General features: G+C 42.4%; 2 protein-coding genes across 3 annotated transcripts; both read left to right on the forward strand.

Annotated features, from left to right (window-relative positions):
- The first annotated feature begins 2,519 nt into the window (after nucleotides 1–2,519).
- Nucleotides 2,520–15,473, forward strand: LOC132893856 (ras-related protein Rab-15-like). 2 transcript variants are annotated; one of them, XM_060933014.1, is made up of 7 exons: nucleotides 2,520–2,842; nucleotides 8,961–9,021; nucleotides 10,749–10,809; nucleotides 10,949–11,026; nucleotides 11,139–11,228; nucleotides 13,113–13,178; nucleotides 13,308–15,473. In XM_060933014.1, exons 1-7 carry the CDS (start codon nucleotides 2,719–2,721, stop codon nucleotides 13,440–13,442), a joined length of 615 nt encoding a protein of 204 aa, XP_060788997.1. In that variant the 5' UTR covers nucleotides 2,520–2,718; the 3' UTR covers nucleotides 13,443–15,473. The 2 variants fall into 2 exon arrangements, with proteins under 2 accessions (XP_060788997.1, XP_060788998.1); XM_060933015.1 differs by lacking the exon at nucleotides 11,139–11,228.
- A 189-nt stretch (nucleotides 15,474–15,662) lies between these two features.
- Nucleotides 15,663–18,282, forward strand: LOC132893857 (glutathione peroxidase 2-like). Its single transcript, XM_060933016.1, has 2 exons — nucleotides 15,663–16,994; nucleotides 17,713–18,282. Exons 1-2 carry the CDS (start codon nucleotides 16,773–16,775, stop codon nucleotides 18,064–18,066), a joined length of 576 nt encoding a protein of 191 aa, XP_060788999.1. The 5' UTR covers nucleotides 15,663–16,772; the 3' UTR covers nucleotides 18,067–18,282.
- Nucleotides 18,283–18,677: the final 395 nt, after the last annotated feature.

Below are 18,677 nucleotides of genomic sequence, written 5' to 3' on the forward strand. Positions count from 1 at the left end.
CAGTAGATTATGATCCTGCTCAATGTACATTGCATGTTGGTAGTCTTCATGCATGCAGGGCATTGTTTCTATTGTTCTGGTTTATATTATAAACTGTTTAGTCAACCAAACTTTATGGCAGGTTGATATTTATAGATTAGATAGAACTTTATTGATCCCTTTGGGAGGGTTCCCTCAGGGAAATTAAAATTCCAGTAGCATCATTACAGGATAAACAGAGAATAGAAATAGAGAAAAACTTCTAGATAAATTAATTAAATTAGGTATTTGCATATACAAGTATAAAAAAGAATAAGACATGGGGAAGAGGTATTGCACATTGTCCAGTATTGCCTATTGTCAGGCTAGGCTACTGCTCCTTCCCGTCCTCTGTCCTCCTGTTACCCCTCCTTCCCCCCAGAGAGGAGTTGTACAGTCTGATGGCGTGAGGAACAAAGGAGTTAAGTCTGTTCGTCCTGCACTTGGGAAGGAGCATTCTGTCACTGAACAGGCTCCTCTGGTTGCTGATGACGGTGTGCAGAGGTTGACTGGCATCGTCCATGATGTTCAGTAGTTTGTCCATAGTCCTCTTCTCTGCCACCATCACCAGAGAGTCCAGCTTCACGCCGACCACAGAGCCGGCCCGCCTGATCAGTTTGTCCAGCCTGGATGTGTCCTTCTTGGATCTGCTGCCCCCCCAGCACACCACGGTGTAAAACAGGACACTGGCGACCACAGACTGATAGAACATCCACAGGAGTTTCCTGCAGATGTTAAAGGACCGCAGCCTCCTCAGGAAGTACAGCCTGCTCTGTCCCTTCCTGTACAGGTGGTTGGTGTTGCAAGTCCAGTCCAGCTTGCTGTCCAGCCACAGCCCGAGGTACTTGTAGGAATCCACAGCCTCCACCTCGACTCCCTCGATCAGAACTGGTCGTGACCTTGGTCTGGACCTCCCAAAGTCAATGACCAGCTCCTTGGTCTTCGAGGTGTTGACTATTTCAGGACTTCTCTTGGAGAGTTAAATTGTGCCTAAATAAATTAACAACCTTGTATAAATTTACTTCAAAAAGGAAAACTGACCTTGTTTTTATCTGCATATCAGTAACGCCTACTGGAGATTATATTACACATGTTTACAGTTTAGCATCGTTTATCTTTCCAAAGGCAGCCATTCACTTTAAACTGAAGACCATGACATGGGTTTGGCCCTGAAAATGAATGAATCCAAGGAGATGTGATGAAAGTATTGAGCTGGGGCCACTTGGGGCTGATGGGCCTCAAGGCTGCTCTGAGCCTGAGGAGAGAGAAGTCCTGAGAGGAGAAGGAGAAGGAGAGAGGAAGTCCTGAAAGGAGGAGAAGGAGAGAGAAGTCCTGAGAGGAGGAGAAGTCCTGAAAGGAGGAGGAGGAGAGAGAAGTCCTGAAAGGAGGAGGAGGAGAGAGAAGTCCTGAGAGGAGGAGAAGGAGAGAGAAGTCCTGAGAGGAGGAGAAGGAGAGAGAAGTCCTGAGAGGAGGAGAAGGAGAGAGAAGTCCTGAGAGGAGGAGGAGGAGGAGGAGAGAGAAGTCCTGAGAGGAGGAGGAGGAGGAGGAGAGAGAAGTCCTGAGAGGAGGAGGAGGAGGAGGAGGAGAGAGAAGTCCTGAGAGGAGGAGGAGGAGAGAGAAGTCCTGAGAGGAGGAGGAGAAGGAGAGAGAAGTCCTGAGAGGAGGAGGAGGAGAGAGAAGTCCTGAAAGGAGGAGAAGGAGAGAGAAGTCCTGAAAGGAGGAGGAGAAGGAGAGAGAAGTCCTGAGAGGAGGAGGAGAAGGAGAGAGAAGTCCTGAGAGGAGGAGGAGAGAGAAGTCCTGAGAGGAGAAGGAGAGAGAAGTCCTGAGAGGAGAAGGAGAGAGAAGTCCTGAGAGGAGGAGAAGGAGAGAGAAGTCCTGAGAGGAGGAGAAGGAGAGAGAAGTCCTGAGAGGAGGAGAAGGAGAGAGAAGTCCTGAGAGGAGGAGAAGGAGAGAGAAGTCCTGAGAGGAGGAGAAGGAGAGAGAAGTCCTGAGAGGAGGAGAAGGAGAGAGAAGTCCTGAGAGGAGGAGGAGGAGAGAGAAGTACTGAGAGGAGGAGAAGGAGAGAGAAGTCCTGAGAGGAGGAGAAGGAGAGAGAAGTCCTGAGAGGAGGAGAAGGAGAGAGAAGTCCTGAGAGGAGGAGGAGGAGAGAGAAGTCCTGAGAGGAGGAGGAGGAGAGAGAAGTCCTGAGAGGAGGAGGAGGAGAGAGAAGTACTGAGAGGAGGAGGAGAGAGAAGTCCTGAGAGGAGGAGGAGGAGAGAGAAGTCCTGAGAGGAGGAGGAGGAGAGAGAAGTCCTGAGAGGAGGAGGAGGAGAGAGAAGTCCTGAGAGGAGGAGGAGGAGAGAGAAGTCCTGAGAGGAGGAGGAGGAGAGAGAAGTACTGAGAGGAGGAGGAGAGAGAAGTCCTGAGAGGAGGAGGAGAGAGAAGTCCTGAGAGGAGGAGGAGGAGGAGAGAGAAGTACTGAGAGGAGGAGGAGAGAGAAGTCCTGAGAGGAGGAGGAGAGAGAAGTCCTGAGAGGAGGAGGAGAAGGAGAGAGGTTCTTTCCCTTCCCCTCGGCTACACTCAGGAGTTTGACTGAACAGATGGTGATGAGTGAGGCTTCGCTTAATGAGCGGAAATATGAAGAAGTCGCTACTTTGGAAAACGAATGATCGCCGAGCACTTTAAGTTTGAAGGCGTTGAGTCCGGAGCTTGGTGTCCGCCATGGCGAAGCAGTACGACGTGCTGTTCAGACTGCTGCTGTTAGGAGACTCTGGTGTGGGGAAAACCTGTTTACTGCACCGCCTCACCGACACGGAGTTTCTGTCGCCGCACATTTCCACTATTGGTGAGTAACGGGGCGCTGGGAGCACTGGGAGCGCTGGGAACATGCTGGCTAACTTCATTATGAGCTGACATTTTAGTGAGAAAGCTCATGAACCCGAAGACTAACCTGAAACTGAGGGAAATAACTTTTGTTTGTAAAGTGTCGCTTATTTACGGAAACTGCTTTAGAACAAAATGAAGGCACATCATAATTATAACTTAGTATCTCATTATTATTGAGATATTGAGTCATTATTATGAGATATTGAGTCATTATTATGAGAGACTGTCATATATTTCATTATTATGAGATATTGAGTCATTGAGATATTGAGTCATTATTATGAGATACTGTCACATATGTCATTTATTATGAGATATTGAGTCATTATGAGATACTGAATCATTATTAGGCGGCATGGTGGTGTAGTGGGCGGCACGGTGGTGTAGTGATTAGCACTGTCGCCTCATAGCAAGAAGGTCCGGGTTCGAGCCCCGGGGCCGGCGAGGGTCTTTCTGTGCGGAGTTTGCATGTTCTCCCCGTGTCTGCGTGGGTTTCCTCCGGGTGCTCCGGTTTCCCCCACAGTCCAAAGACATGCAGGTTAGGTTAACTGGTGACTCTAAATTGACCGTAGGTGTGAATGTGAGTGTGAATGGTTGTCTGTGTCTATGTGTCAGCCCTGTGATGACCTGGCGACTTGTCCAGGGTGTACCCCGCCTTTCGCCCGTAGTCAGCTGGGATAGGCTCCAGCTTGCCTGCGACCCTGTAGAACAGGATGAAGCGGCTACAGATAATGAGATGAGTCATTATTATGAGACTTTCACGTATTTCATTATTATGAGATATGGAGTCATTATTATGAGAAACTTTCACATATGGGTCATTCCATGTCAAATCTCCAAATGCTCCCACTTGACCATCTCGGATTTGGCTGAAAAAATTCCAGGAGGTTCTCACACTTCGCAATAGGAAAAGTCCCAAATTTTAGCTCCCAACTCCTTATAGTTTTGTCAGAAAAAAAAAAATTTTTGCAACTAACCTCGGACCCGTTTTGAGCGGAGTTTTTTGGGGAGCCACTTTGAGATTGCTGTATCTAATTTAAGCCAAGTCCTTCACATTTTCAAGGGTCAAAATCTGGCACCAGTACTTGTAGAATATGGACTTTTTACATGTGTGCTTTTGGTTTATTATAGAATTCTGGGGGCTTCAATTTGCTCGGAAATTCTACGCTACACTCTGTGGCAGCATATTTGAAGGACCGTGGAAAGTGCAATTTCAAAGACAGAGGCTTGATATTGCATATACACCTTCCCATATATACTGTGCACTTTGTTTTCTAAAACTGCCCCTCTGTGATGAGCGGTTTGGAAGATATTAAAGTTTAAAAATGGAAAAAATTAATTTGGTGACGTTTTTGGCATGTTATAGCAAAAAATGACAGCATCCACCAACATAAAATTGACTGTTTTAGAAAGATTAGATGTCTGTTTTTAACATATCCACACTTTGTGATGGTGTTCTGCCTTATTTTTGCAAAATGATTTTTTGAATATGTGGTGTCTGCGTGGGTTTCCTCCACAGTCCAAAGACATGCGGTTAGGTTAATATGGAACGGCCTTGGGGCTGAGGTGCCCTTGAGCGAGGCACGTAACTCCCAACTGCTCCCCGGGCGCTGTTAGCATGGCTGCCCACTGCTCTGGGTATGTGTGTGTGTGTTCACTGCTTCAGATGGGTTAAATGCAGAGAGGAAATTTCACAAAATGTGTGATGAATAAAGTTGCGCTTTCTTCCTGAGTCATTATTATAAGACTTTCACATATTTCATTATTATGAGATACTGGGTCATTATTATGAGAACCTTTCACATATATCTTTCTGGCATAATGACTCCGTATCTCATAACTCCGTATGCCATAAAGATTAGGGTGCATCAGTTGCCCTCACTTTCATAAAATCTGATGCATTTTTGTTTGGGTGTTCCTTTTCATCAATAAAGACATCCTGTAAAGTTTTTTGACCATATTCAAAAGTCTAATGGTGGCACCATGAGGTTCATTTTTTGCCAAAAACCGCTTATTTTATGTTTTCGCGTAAGGTTTGAATCACAATGTTGGACTCCATTTATTGATTTCTTGTGAGCCAGAGATCATGTTAAGAACCTTTGCAAGGGATTGAGAAGCATTAATGTGATTCATAATACATTTGTATTGTTTAAAAGTAGTTGAACAATGATTCAATGAACAGCTAAAACTCAAACTGTGCTTGATAATATATTTAGAATATGTACTAAAAATGTGTATCTAAGATATTTGGTATACTCTAATAAGGTGCCATAATGTTTCATAAAAAGTGATCAAAATTTTGTCACAAGTCATAAAATAGCAGCTTTTTCCATAACTTTGAGCTCCTGGTGCCACCATTAAACTTTAGAATTTTGTCAAAATATTTCACCCAGTGTGTTTTCTTACCAAAAGGAACATCTCATCTCATCTCATCATCTCTAGCCGCTTTATCCTTCTACAGGGTCGCAGGCAAGCTGGAGCCTATCCCAGCTGACTACGGGCGAAAGGCGGGGTACACCCTGGACAAGTCGCCAGGTCATCACAGGGCTGACACATAGACACAGACAACCATTCACACTCACATTCACACCTACGCTCAATTTAGAGTCACCAGTTAACCTAACCTGCATGTCTTTGGACTGTGGGGGAAACCGGAGCACCCGGAGGAAACCCACGCGGACACGGGGAGAACATGCAAACTCCACACAGAAAGGCCCTCGCCGGCCCCGGGGCTCGAACCCAGGACCTTCTTGCTGTGAGGCAACAGCGCTAACCACTACACCACCGTGCCGCCCCAAAAGGAACATAAAAACAAAAATGCATCATGATCGGAGGAACTTTTCATTTTTAGGGGGCAACTGATGCACCCTAATAATATGTGAAAGGTTCTCATGATAATGACTCAGTATCTCATAACTCAGTATCATAAGACACTTTCACATATTTCATCATTATAAGATACTAAGTCCTTATTATGAGATTGAAAATCATAATTCTGAGATATCTCATTTTTATAAGTCATAATTATGAGGATTATCTCATTATAAGGTATTAAGTCGTTATTTTGAGAACGTAAGTCACACTTATGAGAAACCTTATTGTGGTGGTAATAATGGCTTCCATACATATTCAATCAACCTGTCCCAGTTTGAATAAAAGCAGTTTAGGTCAAAAGTTACAATTATTTGGTGCTCCAGTGGGCTCTACTGGTTGTGGTGGAGTAAAGCACCAACAATTTCTAAGTATGAAATGGATGCTGATTTCATGCTGGAAGAAAATCCAGCTGGGTTTGACCGGCTGCCGTAACACAGGCCAAGCTGCTCAAGTGCTGGTAAAAAGGACACGGTTTCTGAAACGCAACTACTAATGGAACATTTGTAGACTTTTTTTTTTTTTTAAAAGACAATAACCCAACAGCAAACCCTTGACAAGGTTAATGATCTGTTTCGCTCAAGTGCTCTAAAATAGAAAAAGCAAAAATGGTCTACTGTATTGAGTAGCTTAGCCTTTTGTTTTGGCAGCTGGTAGCTGGTCAGATTAAGCTGGATTTTTCAGCAGGATTTTCAATTGTTATTTGCTCAATTTGTTCCAGATAGTTAAATCAATTAGATTTTCAACTGATTTGACCACTCAGAACCAGTAGAAATGGTGAATTTTTTACCAGTCCTGTTACTGATCTACCGTCATACAGAAGTCAGCCCCTCTCCAGACAGAGCCATAGCATAATAGCCAGGGTTATATCTGTGAAGATACTCAGTCATCCAGGTACATAGTAATCTGTGGTTGGTAGAAGAGAGCAACTGGACTTGCTTGAAAAGTCTTGAAGACGTTTCGCCTCTCGTCCGAAAGGCATCCTCAGTTCTGTCTGTCTAATAGGGAGTATCAAGTATTTATCCTCTCATGGATCATCATCTCATGGATCATCATTCTATGATGATCCATGAGAGGATAAATACTTGATACTCCCTATTAGACAGACAGAACTGAGGATGCCTTTCGGACGAGAGGCGAAACGTCTTCAAGACTTTTCAAGCAAAAGTCTCTTCTACCAGCCACAGATTACTATGTACCTGGATGACTGAGATTCTTCACAGATATGTTTCTACGCACTTTGGGATGAGTTCCCTTCGACTGGTGTGGGAGTATGAGAGGACTTCCAGAAAACTGGCAGACATCTTAACCAGAGAGGATCGTTCATTTTTGTCAACCTGGAACGACCATCACTGAACAGAGGTGGGTGTCTATGACATCTATCAGCCGCCCACAATGCAGCCATCAGCATTCTGATTCGGATTCTATGATGATCCATGAGAGGATAAATACTTGATACTCCCTATTAGACAGACAGAACTGAGGATGCCTTTCGGACGAGAGGCGAAACGTCTTCAAGACTTTTCAAGCAAGTCCAGTTGCTCTCTTCTACCAACCACAATAGCCAGGGTTAAATTTTTAATGAGGTCCAGGTTGCAGTAAGATGACCCACTTCAAAGTGTGTATATATACACAGTATGGCCAAAAGTATGTGGACTCCTGACCATGACACACACAAATGCCTGTTTGAAAATCCCATTCCAAAACATTGGGCATGAACATGAAGTTGCTCCTCCCCCTCGCTATTATAATAACCTCCACTCTTTTCTGTGAATTTCACTCTATTTTGGAACATGTCTGGAGATTTGTGCTCATTCAGCCACAAGAGCATTACTGAGGTCGGGCAACGATGTTGGGCAAGGAGGCCTGGTGTTCCAATTCATCCCAAAGGTGTTCCGTGGGGTTGAGGCTCAGGGTTTGAGTTCTTCCACATCGACCTTGGCAAGCCATATCTTTGTGGACCTTGATTGATTCACAGGGCCCTTTAGTTCCAGTGAGGGGAAATGTTAAAGCTAATACATGCAAAGACATTCGAGACAATTCAGTGGTTCCTGCTTTGTGCCACCAGTTTAGAGGAATGGCAACATATATTGTAGGTGTGATGATCAGGTGTCCACATACTTTTGGCAATCTAGTATACCACAATGCTGAATGTGTACATCAATTATGTTATACTTGACTTCTTCCATAAACTGCTCTGACTTCAAAAAGTTATTGAGTTAAATATTTTGGTTTACAGTTACAGTATGTCACTCTCTCTGTACATGTGCTTAGCTTCTTTTCTCTAGTTTATCTCCAGTTGAGAACCAGTTACCACCACTGATTGTCTTCCAGACATCCATCCATTATCCGTAACCGTTTATCCTGTGCAGGGTCGCAGGCAAGCTGGAGCCTATCCCAGCTGACTATGGGCGAGAGGCGGGGTACACCCTGGACAAGTCGCCAGATCATCGCAGGACTGATACATGGAGACAAACAACCATTCACACACTCATTCACACCTACGGTCAATTTAGAGCCACCAATTAGCCTAACCTGCATGTCTTTGGACTGTGGGGGAAACCGGAGCACCCGGAGGAAACCCACACAGACACGAGGAGAACATGCAAACTCCGCACAGAAAGGCCCCTGTTGGCCACTGGGCTCAAACCCAGAACCTTCTTGCTGTGAGGCGACAGTGCTAACCACTACACCACCGTGCTGCCACTGATTGTCTTGTAAAGTACATTATAAAGCATGATTCCATTCTGCCACCACATTATCAGGACATCCCTGTTTCCATCTTGAATTTTACACCTGGAGATGGGCTACTTGGGAGGTTTATAAAAAAAAAAACACAAAAACAAAACCCTTCTGAAACTACCGAGGTCCAGATCTCAGCGAGACTAGCTAGTTATAGCCATGGCTTCAGATAACCAGTCTATTTGTTTAGCTAGGAAAGCAAAGATGGACCTTAATTCTTCAGGAAAGCAAATCTTCCTGATGGAGGAAGTTGAGGATCTTTCTTACCAAGAATTTATTTAGAGGTCAAGATCTCGCCAGAATTCTTGAAAACCAGCAGAGAATCTGAAATAATTATGATTATAATAATTAAACCTCTGTTTCTTTGCAGTATATAGAGTCATTTACTATGACTCTATTCACATAAAATACCTCTGTCCACCTTTTCAGCAGTATTGTAAATGTGTCCTTTATCTTTCCTTCAGGGGTGGATTTCAAAATGAAGACCATAGAAGTCCGTGGACTCAAAGTGAGAATACAAATATGGTGGGTGAGATGGTTGATGTCATACTTCTATTCTATAATCTGGATATATACAGTGGTGCTTGAAAGTTTGTGAACCCTTTAGAATTTTCTATATTTCTGCATAAATATGACCTAAAACATCATCAGATTTTCACACAAGTCCTAAAAGTAGATAAAGAGAACCCAGTTAAATAAATGAGATGAAAATATTATACTTGGTCATTTATTTATTGAGGAAAATGATCCAATATTACATATCTGTGAGTGGCAAAAGTATGTGAACCTCTAGGATTAGCAGTTAATTTGAAGGTGAAATTAGAGTCAGGTGTTTTCAATCAATGGGACGACAAATCAGGTGTGAGTGGGCACCCTGTTTTATTTAAAGAACAGGGATCTATCAAAGTCTGATCTTCACAACACGTTTGTGGAAGTGTATCATGGCACGAACAAAGGAGAGTTGTGAGGATCTCAGAAAAAGCGTTGTTGATGCTCATCAGGCTGGAAAAGGTTACAAAACCATCTCTAAAGAGGACTCCACCAATCCACAGTCAGACAGATTGTGTACAAATGGAGGAAATTCAAGACCATTGTTACCCTCCCCAGGAGTGGTTGACCAACAAAGATCACTCCAAGAGCAAGGCGTGTGATAGTCGGCGAGGTCACAAAGGACCCCAGGGTAACTTCTAAGCAACTGAAGGCCTCTCTCACATTGGCTACTGTTCATGAGTCCACCATCAGGAGAACACTGAACAACAATGGTGTGCATGGCAGGGCTGCAAGGAGAAACCCACTGCTCTCCAAAAAGAACATTGCTGCTCGTCTGCAGTTTGCTAAAGATCACGTGGACAAGCCAGAAGGCTATTGGAAAAATGTTTTGTGGACGGATGAGACCAAAATAGAACTTTTTGGTTTAAATGAGAAGCGTTCTGTTTGGAGAAAGGAAAACCCTGCATTCCCGCATAAGAACCTTATCCCATCTGTCAAACATGGTGGTGGTAGTATCATGGTTTGGGCCTGTTTTGCTGCATCTGGGCCAGGACGGCTTGCCATCATTGATCGAACAATGAATTCTGAATTATACCAGCGAATTCTAAAGGAAAATGTCAGGACATCTGTCCATGAACTGAATCTCAAGAGAAGGTGGGTCATGCAGCAAGACAACGACACTAAGCACACAAGTTGTTCTATCAAAGAATGGTTAAAGAAGAATAAAAGTTAATGTTTTGGAATGGCCAAGTCAAAGTCCTGACCTTAATCCAATCAAAATGTTGTGGAAGGACCTGACGCGAGCAGTTCATGTGAGGAAACCCACCAGCATCCCAGAGTTGAAGCTGTTCTGTACGGAGCAATGGGCTAAAATTCCTCCAAGCCGGTGTGCAGGACTGATCAACAGTTACCGGAAATGTTTAGTTGCAGTTATTGCTGCACAAGGGGGTCACACCAGATACTGAAAGCAGAGGTTCACATACTTTTGCCACTCACAGATATGTAATATTGGATCATTTTCCTCAATAAATAAATGAGCAAGTATAATATTTTTGTCTCATTTGTTTAACTGGGTTCTCTTTATCTACTTTTAGGACTTGTGTGAAAATCTGATGATGTTTTAGGTCATATTTATGCAGAAATGTAGAAAATTGTAAAGGGTTCACAAACTTTCAAGCACCATTGTAGATATTTTAGCTTTATACAAAGTCACAAATTAAGTCATTGAAGCGTCACATTTCTAGCATATCTGTCTTCTACAGGGACACAGCTGGACAGGAGAGGTACCAAACTATTACAAAGCAATATTACAGACGAGCACAGGTATGGATTATGTGCTTGCCTGTGGCTCTGACCCCTTCATTATAGTTGGGGACCTGAAGCTAAATGTAGCCAAGATGACTGTGGTTTCAAAGTTTGAGTTCATTGGACATGCAGGTTCAAAATCTTTTTCCTTTCCTAGGGAATTTTCCTTATATATGACATTACCAGCTCTCTTTCTTTCCAACATATAATGAAGTGGGTTAGTGATGTTGATGAGGTAAGGAGACTTTTCCCCAAGTGCTCAGATTCTGTTCTACCAGGTTGATTATCTGATCTAAATGTCAATGCCAGCTTTGCAGGGTTTGTTTTTTGTCGTTGTTGGTCTGTAGTATGCACCACACACAGTGCAGAAGATTCTCATTGGGAATAAACATGATGAGGAGTATCAAAGACAAGTGACCACAGAACAGGGGAAGAAGGTACCAGCTGCGTTTTTGTTCTACAAGCCATATGACCAAGAACAGGTTATTGACCAGTGGCCTGGCTGGTAACGCAGCCCGTTTCCTCTACATCTTACACTTGGAATAAAATTCACTGTGACACAGCTCCAGGGTCTTTGATTCAGTCCTGAATTCAGCCAGAGGTGGACAGTAACCAAGTACATTTACTTGAGTACTGTACTTAAGTACCCTTTCTGAGTATCTGTACTTTACTTGAGTATGTTTTTTTTTTGGAAACTTATGACTTTAACTTCACTACATTTGAAAGACAAACATCGTACTTTTTACTCCACTACATTTCTATCAAGGTCCTCATTACTCGTTACTATGAAGCAGCTTTGAAAGTGGATGTTTTTTTTTTTTCTTTTCTTTTCTAAAACGTGTTTGGTTTTTTCGCAGGTGACGCTGAAACAGCCGATCAGTAATCACTAGGGTCACGTCGCGTCCATAGACTTTATAAAATCAAGTTCAATGATTTCTCAGCAGCATTATTTAAGACAATCAGTTGATCGCGGAACGGAAGGAGGCGGTTCTTCTGGAGCATGCACGCACTCATGGCTTTACCTAGAACCCATGTTTCAGTTTTCTAAAAGGATTAAAGATTCGTTTCGTTTTAAATGTTTGCTTTGTTTACCTAAAACGAACCACATCACGGCCTACAAAAACTCGCCGTCCAACCTACGGAAGCATATTGATGGATGTAAACGTTTTATTCCAAGAGAAAGCTTGCAACGAAGTTGTCTGTGCTTTTAGAGCGAGCGATAACGTTGCAAACGTAGCTATGCAGTCTGGTTAGTCAAATGACTTTCTATGGATTTGCCCGCCAACTTGCTGTAGCTTTGTCCACAGCTAACGTTAACACATAACTAGTTAACTTGGACGCTGTTAGCTAGCATGTAAAAACGGAGTTACGCTAAGATGAATGACGTTAACTTCTCTGAAGTCCTTTCAGAAATGTTTTAGCATAATCTTGCCAAATAAACAATGTAGAAATCTTTCTTTTCTAGTAGCGTTAGCTACCCAATATGATTTCGAGTTTGAAAAGTTTGCTACCGTGTCAGGTGGAGCTTCACTGACTAGCGAGCTTAACGTTAAACCACCATGATGGCACAGCATGCGTTCATTTTGTGAAATCACATTTCTGTCTTTGGTAACAGCGTTAGGTTTTGTAAGCGCTGTGGCAATAATACAACAATGCGTTGACAGGAAATGTTCTTTTAGTACTTGAGTATTTTTAAAATCAAGTACTTAAGTAAAATTTTGACTGTCCAACTTTCACTTGTATCGGAGTAACATTTGACCAGCGGGATCTGTACTTTGACTTAAGTAATGAAGTTGGGTACTTTGTCCACCTCTGAATTCAGGTTACTGTCAAATTTGTCAGTGTGGATTTCCTCAAGGGTTCTCCAGTTTCTTTCTACTTCCCAAAAACATCAGTAATTGGCTGTTCCAAACTGATCCTCGGTGTGTACGGGTGTCGGTGGGTGTGGTGTCCTATCCACTGGCCCTGCGACAGGCTCCAGAGCCACAGCTACCCTGACCAGGATAAAGCAGGTTTCTGAAGATGAATGAATGTCATGTTATGTTAACATTATTTGCAGGCATATGGGGTAAAAGTGCTTTTGCATCATGAAATTTATACAATGGTGTTTCTCCTTCAAAGTGAGCATACAGCAATTGCACTATTAATAACGAGTGTAAAAGAGCTACTTTAATTTGCTAGTCAGGTTTGACTTCTGTTAACATGAGAATGTGGCTTCTGTTAATGGAAGGGAAATGCATTTTTGTGGAAGGATGGCATTCTGTTTGCCTTAAAAAAAAAAAGACTAGGTGTAATGTAACACGCTGTTTTCTTTCGACAAGCTTGCGAAGATTTATGGTATGGATTTCTTGGAGACGAGCGCCTTTACCAACTACAACGTCAGTGAGGCGAGTTGCTTGGTTGTTTTGATGTCTAATCTTCTAAAACGCTTCTTGGAACAGAGATGTGTGAATATTATTATGGAGCCGCCGTAATTGAATTAACTCGGGGTTAGTATTACTCTTTGTGCTTCTCAGGCATTCATTCGGATGACTGAGCTGGTGCTGGAAGCCAACAGGAAGGACCCGGATAGCACGCTGCCATCCAACGACGATGACCTCAGCACTACTGAAACAAAGCAGGAGCATGAACGTTCCATCTGCTCGTGTTAAGGAAGTGTTAAAGCATTTTTTTTCAGCTGCTATTGATGTCAGTAAGACATTTATGAATACCATTTCAACAAAGCCCTTGTATTTTTGGAACACTTTCTAATCTGTCTCATTACTACGTCTGTGTAATCTATGCATTGTCTCAGTGCTTGATTCGAGATGCAAGAAAATGCACTTCTAGTTGTGTCTCACTAGGGGGCAGTCGTCTATGAATCATTTATTTGTTTATCACTGTGGCCAGTTGTTCAGATAAAATGCATCAAATTGTTGCTGTGTTCTAATTTTGCCATTTTAGAGTTCGGCTTGTGACGTAAACATGGGCAAGCTGAACGTGACGTAGATTAAGAACTCGTGATGCATTTGACCACTGTTCCAGTGAACTGAGTGTCGTCTGGCCAGGCGAAAAGGGCTCCATCCCACCCGTACTAATCACGGAATTAGATAATGGGTGTGTGCTGACCTCATTGTGGTGCTTACCTCTGATAGATATTTGGTTTGGCATTAAAATTATTAAAACTAATTTATTTCCACTATTATTGTAAAAACTGAAAAGACGCTATACATGATGTCGCATCAGTACATCTACTAAAAAACCCTATTTATTTTGTAAACATTTGTACGTGATCTTGAGCTATGTATGCAATATTAGTATTCTCTAAAATAAATGTGCATTATGATCATACACTCTCAGAAAATAAAGTACATTATTATACCTTTAGGGGTACCATGGCTTGTCAGTGAGGCAGTACCCTCTTCTAAGGTACTTATTTGTACGTTTTTATATACTCCTTGGGAATATTATATGTACAGTTAGGTCCATAAATATTTGGACAGCGGCAACATTTTTCTCATTTTGGTTCTGTACATTACCACAATGAATTTTGAACAAAACAATTCAGATGCAGTTGAAGTTCAGACTTTCAGCTTTAATTCAGTGGGTTGAACAAAATGATTGCATAAAAATGTGAGGAACTAAAGCATTTTTTAAACACAATCCCTTCATTTCAGCGGCTCAAAAGTAATTGGACAAATTAAATAATTGTAAATAAAATGTTCATTTCTAATACTTGGTTGAAAACCCTTTGTTGGCAATGACTGCCTGAACTCTTGAACTCATGGACATCACCAGACGCTGTGTTTCCTCCTTTTTAATGCTCTGCCAGGCCTTTACTGCAGCGGTTTTCAGTTGCTGTTTGTTTGTGGGCCTTTCTGTCTGAAGTTTAGTCTTTAACAAGTGAAATGCATGCTCAATTGGGTTGAGATCAGGTGACTGACTTGGCCATTCAAGAATATTCCACTTCTTTGCTTTAATAAACTCCAGGGTTGCTTTGGCTTTATGTTTTGGGTCATTGTCCATCTGTATTATGAAACACCGACCAATCAGTTTGGCTGCATTTGAGCACACAGTATGTCTCCGAATACCTCAGAATTCATCCGGCTGCTTCTGTCCTGTGTCACATCATCAATAAACACTAGTGACCCAGTGCCACTGGCAGCCATACATGCCCAAGCCATCACACTGCCTCCGCCGTGTTTTACAGATGATGTGGTATGCTTTGGATCATGAGCTGTACCACGCCTTCGCCATACTTTTTCTTTCCATCATTCTGGTCGAGGTTGATCTTGGTTTCATCTGTCCAAAGAATGTTCTTCCAGAACTGTGCTGGCTTTTTTAGATGTTTTTAGCAAAGTCCAATCTAGCCTTTTTATTCTTGAGGCTTATGAGTGGCTTGCACCGTGCAGTGAACCCTCTGTATTTACTTTCATGCAGTCTTCTCTTTATGGTAGATTTGGATATTGATACACCTCCCTCCTGGAGAGTGTTGTTCACTTGGTTGGCTGCTGTGAAGGGGTTTCTCTTCACCATGGAAATTATTCTGCGATCATCCACCACTGTTGTCGTCTGTGGGCATCCAGGTCTTTTTGCATTGATGAGTTCACCAAACTGTAGATTTTGCCACTCCTAATATTGTAGCAATTTCTCAGATGGGTTTTTTCTGTTTTCGCAGCTTAAGGATGGCTTGTTTCATCTGCATGGAGAGCTCCTTTGACTGCATGTTTTCTTCACAGCAAAATCTTCCAAATGCAAGCACCACACCTCAAATCAACTCCAGGCCTTTTATCTGCTTAATTGAGAATGACATAACGAAGGAATTGCCCACACCTGCCCATGAAATAGCCTTTGAGTCAACTGTCCAATTACTTTTGGTCCCTTTAAAAACAGGGTGGCACATGTTAAGGAGCTGAAACTCCTAAACCCTTCATCCAATTTTAATGTGGATACCCTCAAATGAAAGCTGAAAGTCTGGACTTTATGTCCATGTCCATTATATAACTATAACTTGAATATGTTTCAGTAAACAGGTAAAAAAACAAAATTTGTGTGAGTGTCCAAATATATATGGACCTAACTGTACCTTTTTGTCCCTAAAAAGGAATGCGTAGTTACCTTGAGGTCCAATAATAAACCCTAGGGGGTACATTAGTGTAGATTGTACCTTGGGGGACAGAAATGGACTCCTGCTGTACCCCTATTTCTGACCGTGTAATCACTACCCGTTCCTATTAAGACCGTTTTACGAACATTCCCTCAGACCATACTGCCCCGTTGACCAGTTTGTTGTCAGACACACATTCGATTAAACTGGATTTTGTGTAGGTTTTAGGAAGCTTAGCTCTCTGGCAGATTAGGAGCGCCACTGAATTACAGATTCCACGTAACAGAATCAGAATTCGGGCCACGTTCCACTGAAGGCGATTAGATTGAACAGTTATATATTTTTAATGAGGTGAGAACGTAGGCAATGACTTGCTGAATGTTTAATGGCTCAGAAGTAGATTCAGTCTCCAAAGCCACTGAGAGTTTATTACAGTCTGCTGTATAGAAAACCATATAACTTCCTTTTTCACCATGGGAAAACAGGATTTAGGAAATCCCTGTCCATGTAAACAGAACACTAGAACAACTGAGAACTGTCTAGTGTGCGTCAGTAATTGCTTGTTGAATTGTAGTTAATTCCCTGTATATTTTCTACCCTATTTTCCCTCTTGTTTTTGGAAAACATCTTGGAGACCAAAATTGTTTGTTTTTCGTAATTTATTCCATAAACAGGGCTGTCTGAACGTGTATAAAAACTGGTGCAGGTTTAGATGATAGATTATAACCTGAGATGGCCTACTTTGGTCTTTTCACCACATAGATGTATCACTTGCATATCAACTTCCCTCCAAGTCATTTGACACCCAGGCTTTATAACTGAAACCGGGCACCCAGGATGACTTGCATGTCAGTTAGGAAGCAGACACGCATCAGGTGGACACCAAACGCGGACCATGACTTTCATAGCCAAGACGTTTTATGACCTGCGTGCTACCACGCTGGAAGGGGAATCGATCGATTTTAATGTCTACCGAGGCCGAGTGGTGCTTATCGAGAATGTGGCATCACTATGAGGCACCACCACCCGGGACTACAGCCAGCTCAGCCAGCTCCAGAGCAGGTACCCGCACCGGCTGGTGGTCCTGGCCTTCCCCTGTAATCAGTTTGGCTACCAGGTTAGTGGGACAAGCAATTCAGTATGTATTCACAATTGGTTTTGATATGTCGTATCAGTGTGACTGGACAGCTCGGGCACAATGCAGTTTCAGCTCCGTTTAAATAACCAAGATGAAGCGAGTATGGTGTATTAGGCTTTAGGAATTTCCTTTAAACTAAAGAACACCCTTGTATCTAGAGAGCCAACGTCCTGCAGAACCCAGTTTTAACCCAACTCCAGTACTCTTGGATTGGATCAGATGTGTGCAGTTAGACATGGAACCAAACGTTTCAAGAATGCAAATGGGTGGTGCTTTAAATCATGGCAAACATTGTACTAATACGACTGACTACTGATGCCAATGTATAGTGCTGGTAGAAGGAATTAATGAAGTTTCTACATACTCTCTGAGAAGTAAAGTGACTAAGCTATTCTTTTCATTGTCGCCGATGTGGTACCATCAAGTCTTAAAGTAGTCTTTGGTGGTCCCTTAAAGACCACTGCTATACCTGTAACCGTTTCTCTAAAAACTAATTAAAGATGCAAAAGACTTTTGCATGATGGTACCACCCAAGTGACAAGGAAAATACACTTGGTATCTTTTATTTCTGAGTGTGTATGAAGCAGCTTCATCTTTTCGTCACCGGACACGATTCGGAGTAGAAGCATCGCAGAATCATGCGTGTGATCATAGCATGTGTTTTTTGTTTGTATGATTATATCTCATCTTTCTCCAGGAAAACTGCAGAAACGGAGAGATCCTGAACTCCCTGAAACATGTACGACCAGGTGGAGGGTACGAGCCTTCGTTCACCATTTTTGAGAAGTGCGACGTGAACGGGGCTAACACACATCCCGTCTTCGCCTACCTGAAAGACAAACTTCCTTACCCCGACGATGATCCAGTCTCTCTTATTCAGGACCCCAAGTTCTTAGTGTGGAGTCCCATCAGCAGAACTGATATCTCATGGAATTTCGAGAAGTTCCTGATTGGCCCAGAAGGCGAGCCGTTCAAGAGATACAGCAAGAACTTTGAGACCATTAACATAGAACCTGACATTCAGAGGTTATTGAGGCTGACCAAAAACTAAAGACCGGCGCCTCAGAATGTATTTAATTTTATTGTAGGTACCACTGTGCCCTCCTCCTCTACATTTTTCTTATTTTACTTAATGAAGTTGATGCTCTAAACTAACGTAGGGAGTATTAACTGAGGTGGTGTAAATATAAAAAAAGACATGTAGAGGATGCTGACAGAGATGTACTGAAAGGAATTCTTTAATAAAAAAAAAATGTCAAACTTGTAATGTGTCTCGTCACATGTAGAAGAGTCTAATGTGGTTAAGAACATGCTACATTTTAGGCATGTGATGTGAAGTATTATATATATATATATCAGTCTAACTCCCAAACATTTTGGTTCTTTATTCAGTAACGACAAATAACTTCCGTAGAACACAAATAACTGAGGGTTTTCTTGGCTTAGCCTGACCATTAGGTGGTAGTATTGCTGAAGATTTCTAACTGGTACTTCATAACTGCTCGTCTTCACTAGTATCACTAGTACGAATTGTTTAAATTGGATGTAGATCTCATTTCCTGTTTCCCTCTTGTGGCAGCACTGACCAAAGCTAATAAGTTCTTTACTTTCAATACATATTTTCACTAATGGAGGGGGAAAAAAACATTGGAGTGAAATTTA

This window comes from Neoarius graeffei, chromosome 11, assembly GCF_027579695.1.
Source record: "Neoarius graeffei isolate fNeoGra1 chromosome 11, fNeoGra1.pri, whole genome shotgun sequence".
Lineage (NCBI taxonomy): Eukaryota > Metazoa > Chordata > Actinopteri > Siluriformes > Ariidae > Neoarius > Neoarius graeffei.

Bases quoted from the DNA above. Each gene is read 5' to 3' on its own strand.
- LOC132893856 (XM_060933014.1), top strand. From the start codon at position 2,719: ATGGCGAAGCAGTACGACGTGCTGTTCAGACTGCTGCTGTTAGGAGAC. The intron at 11,229-13,112 runs GTACCAGCTGCG...TCTTTCGACAAG, and splicing joins CCACAGAACAGGGGAAGAAG to CTTGCGAAGATTTATGGTAT. The intron at 13,179-13,307 runs GCGAGTTGCTTG...TGTGCTTCTCAG, and splicing joins CCAACTACAACGTCAGTGAG to GCATTCATTCGGATGACTGA.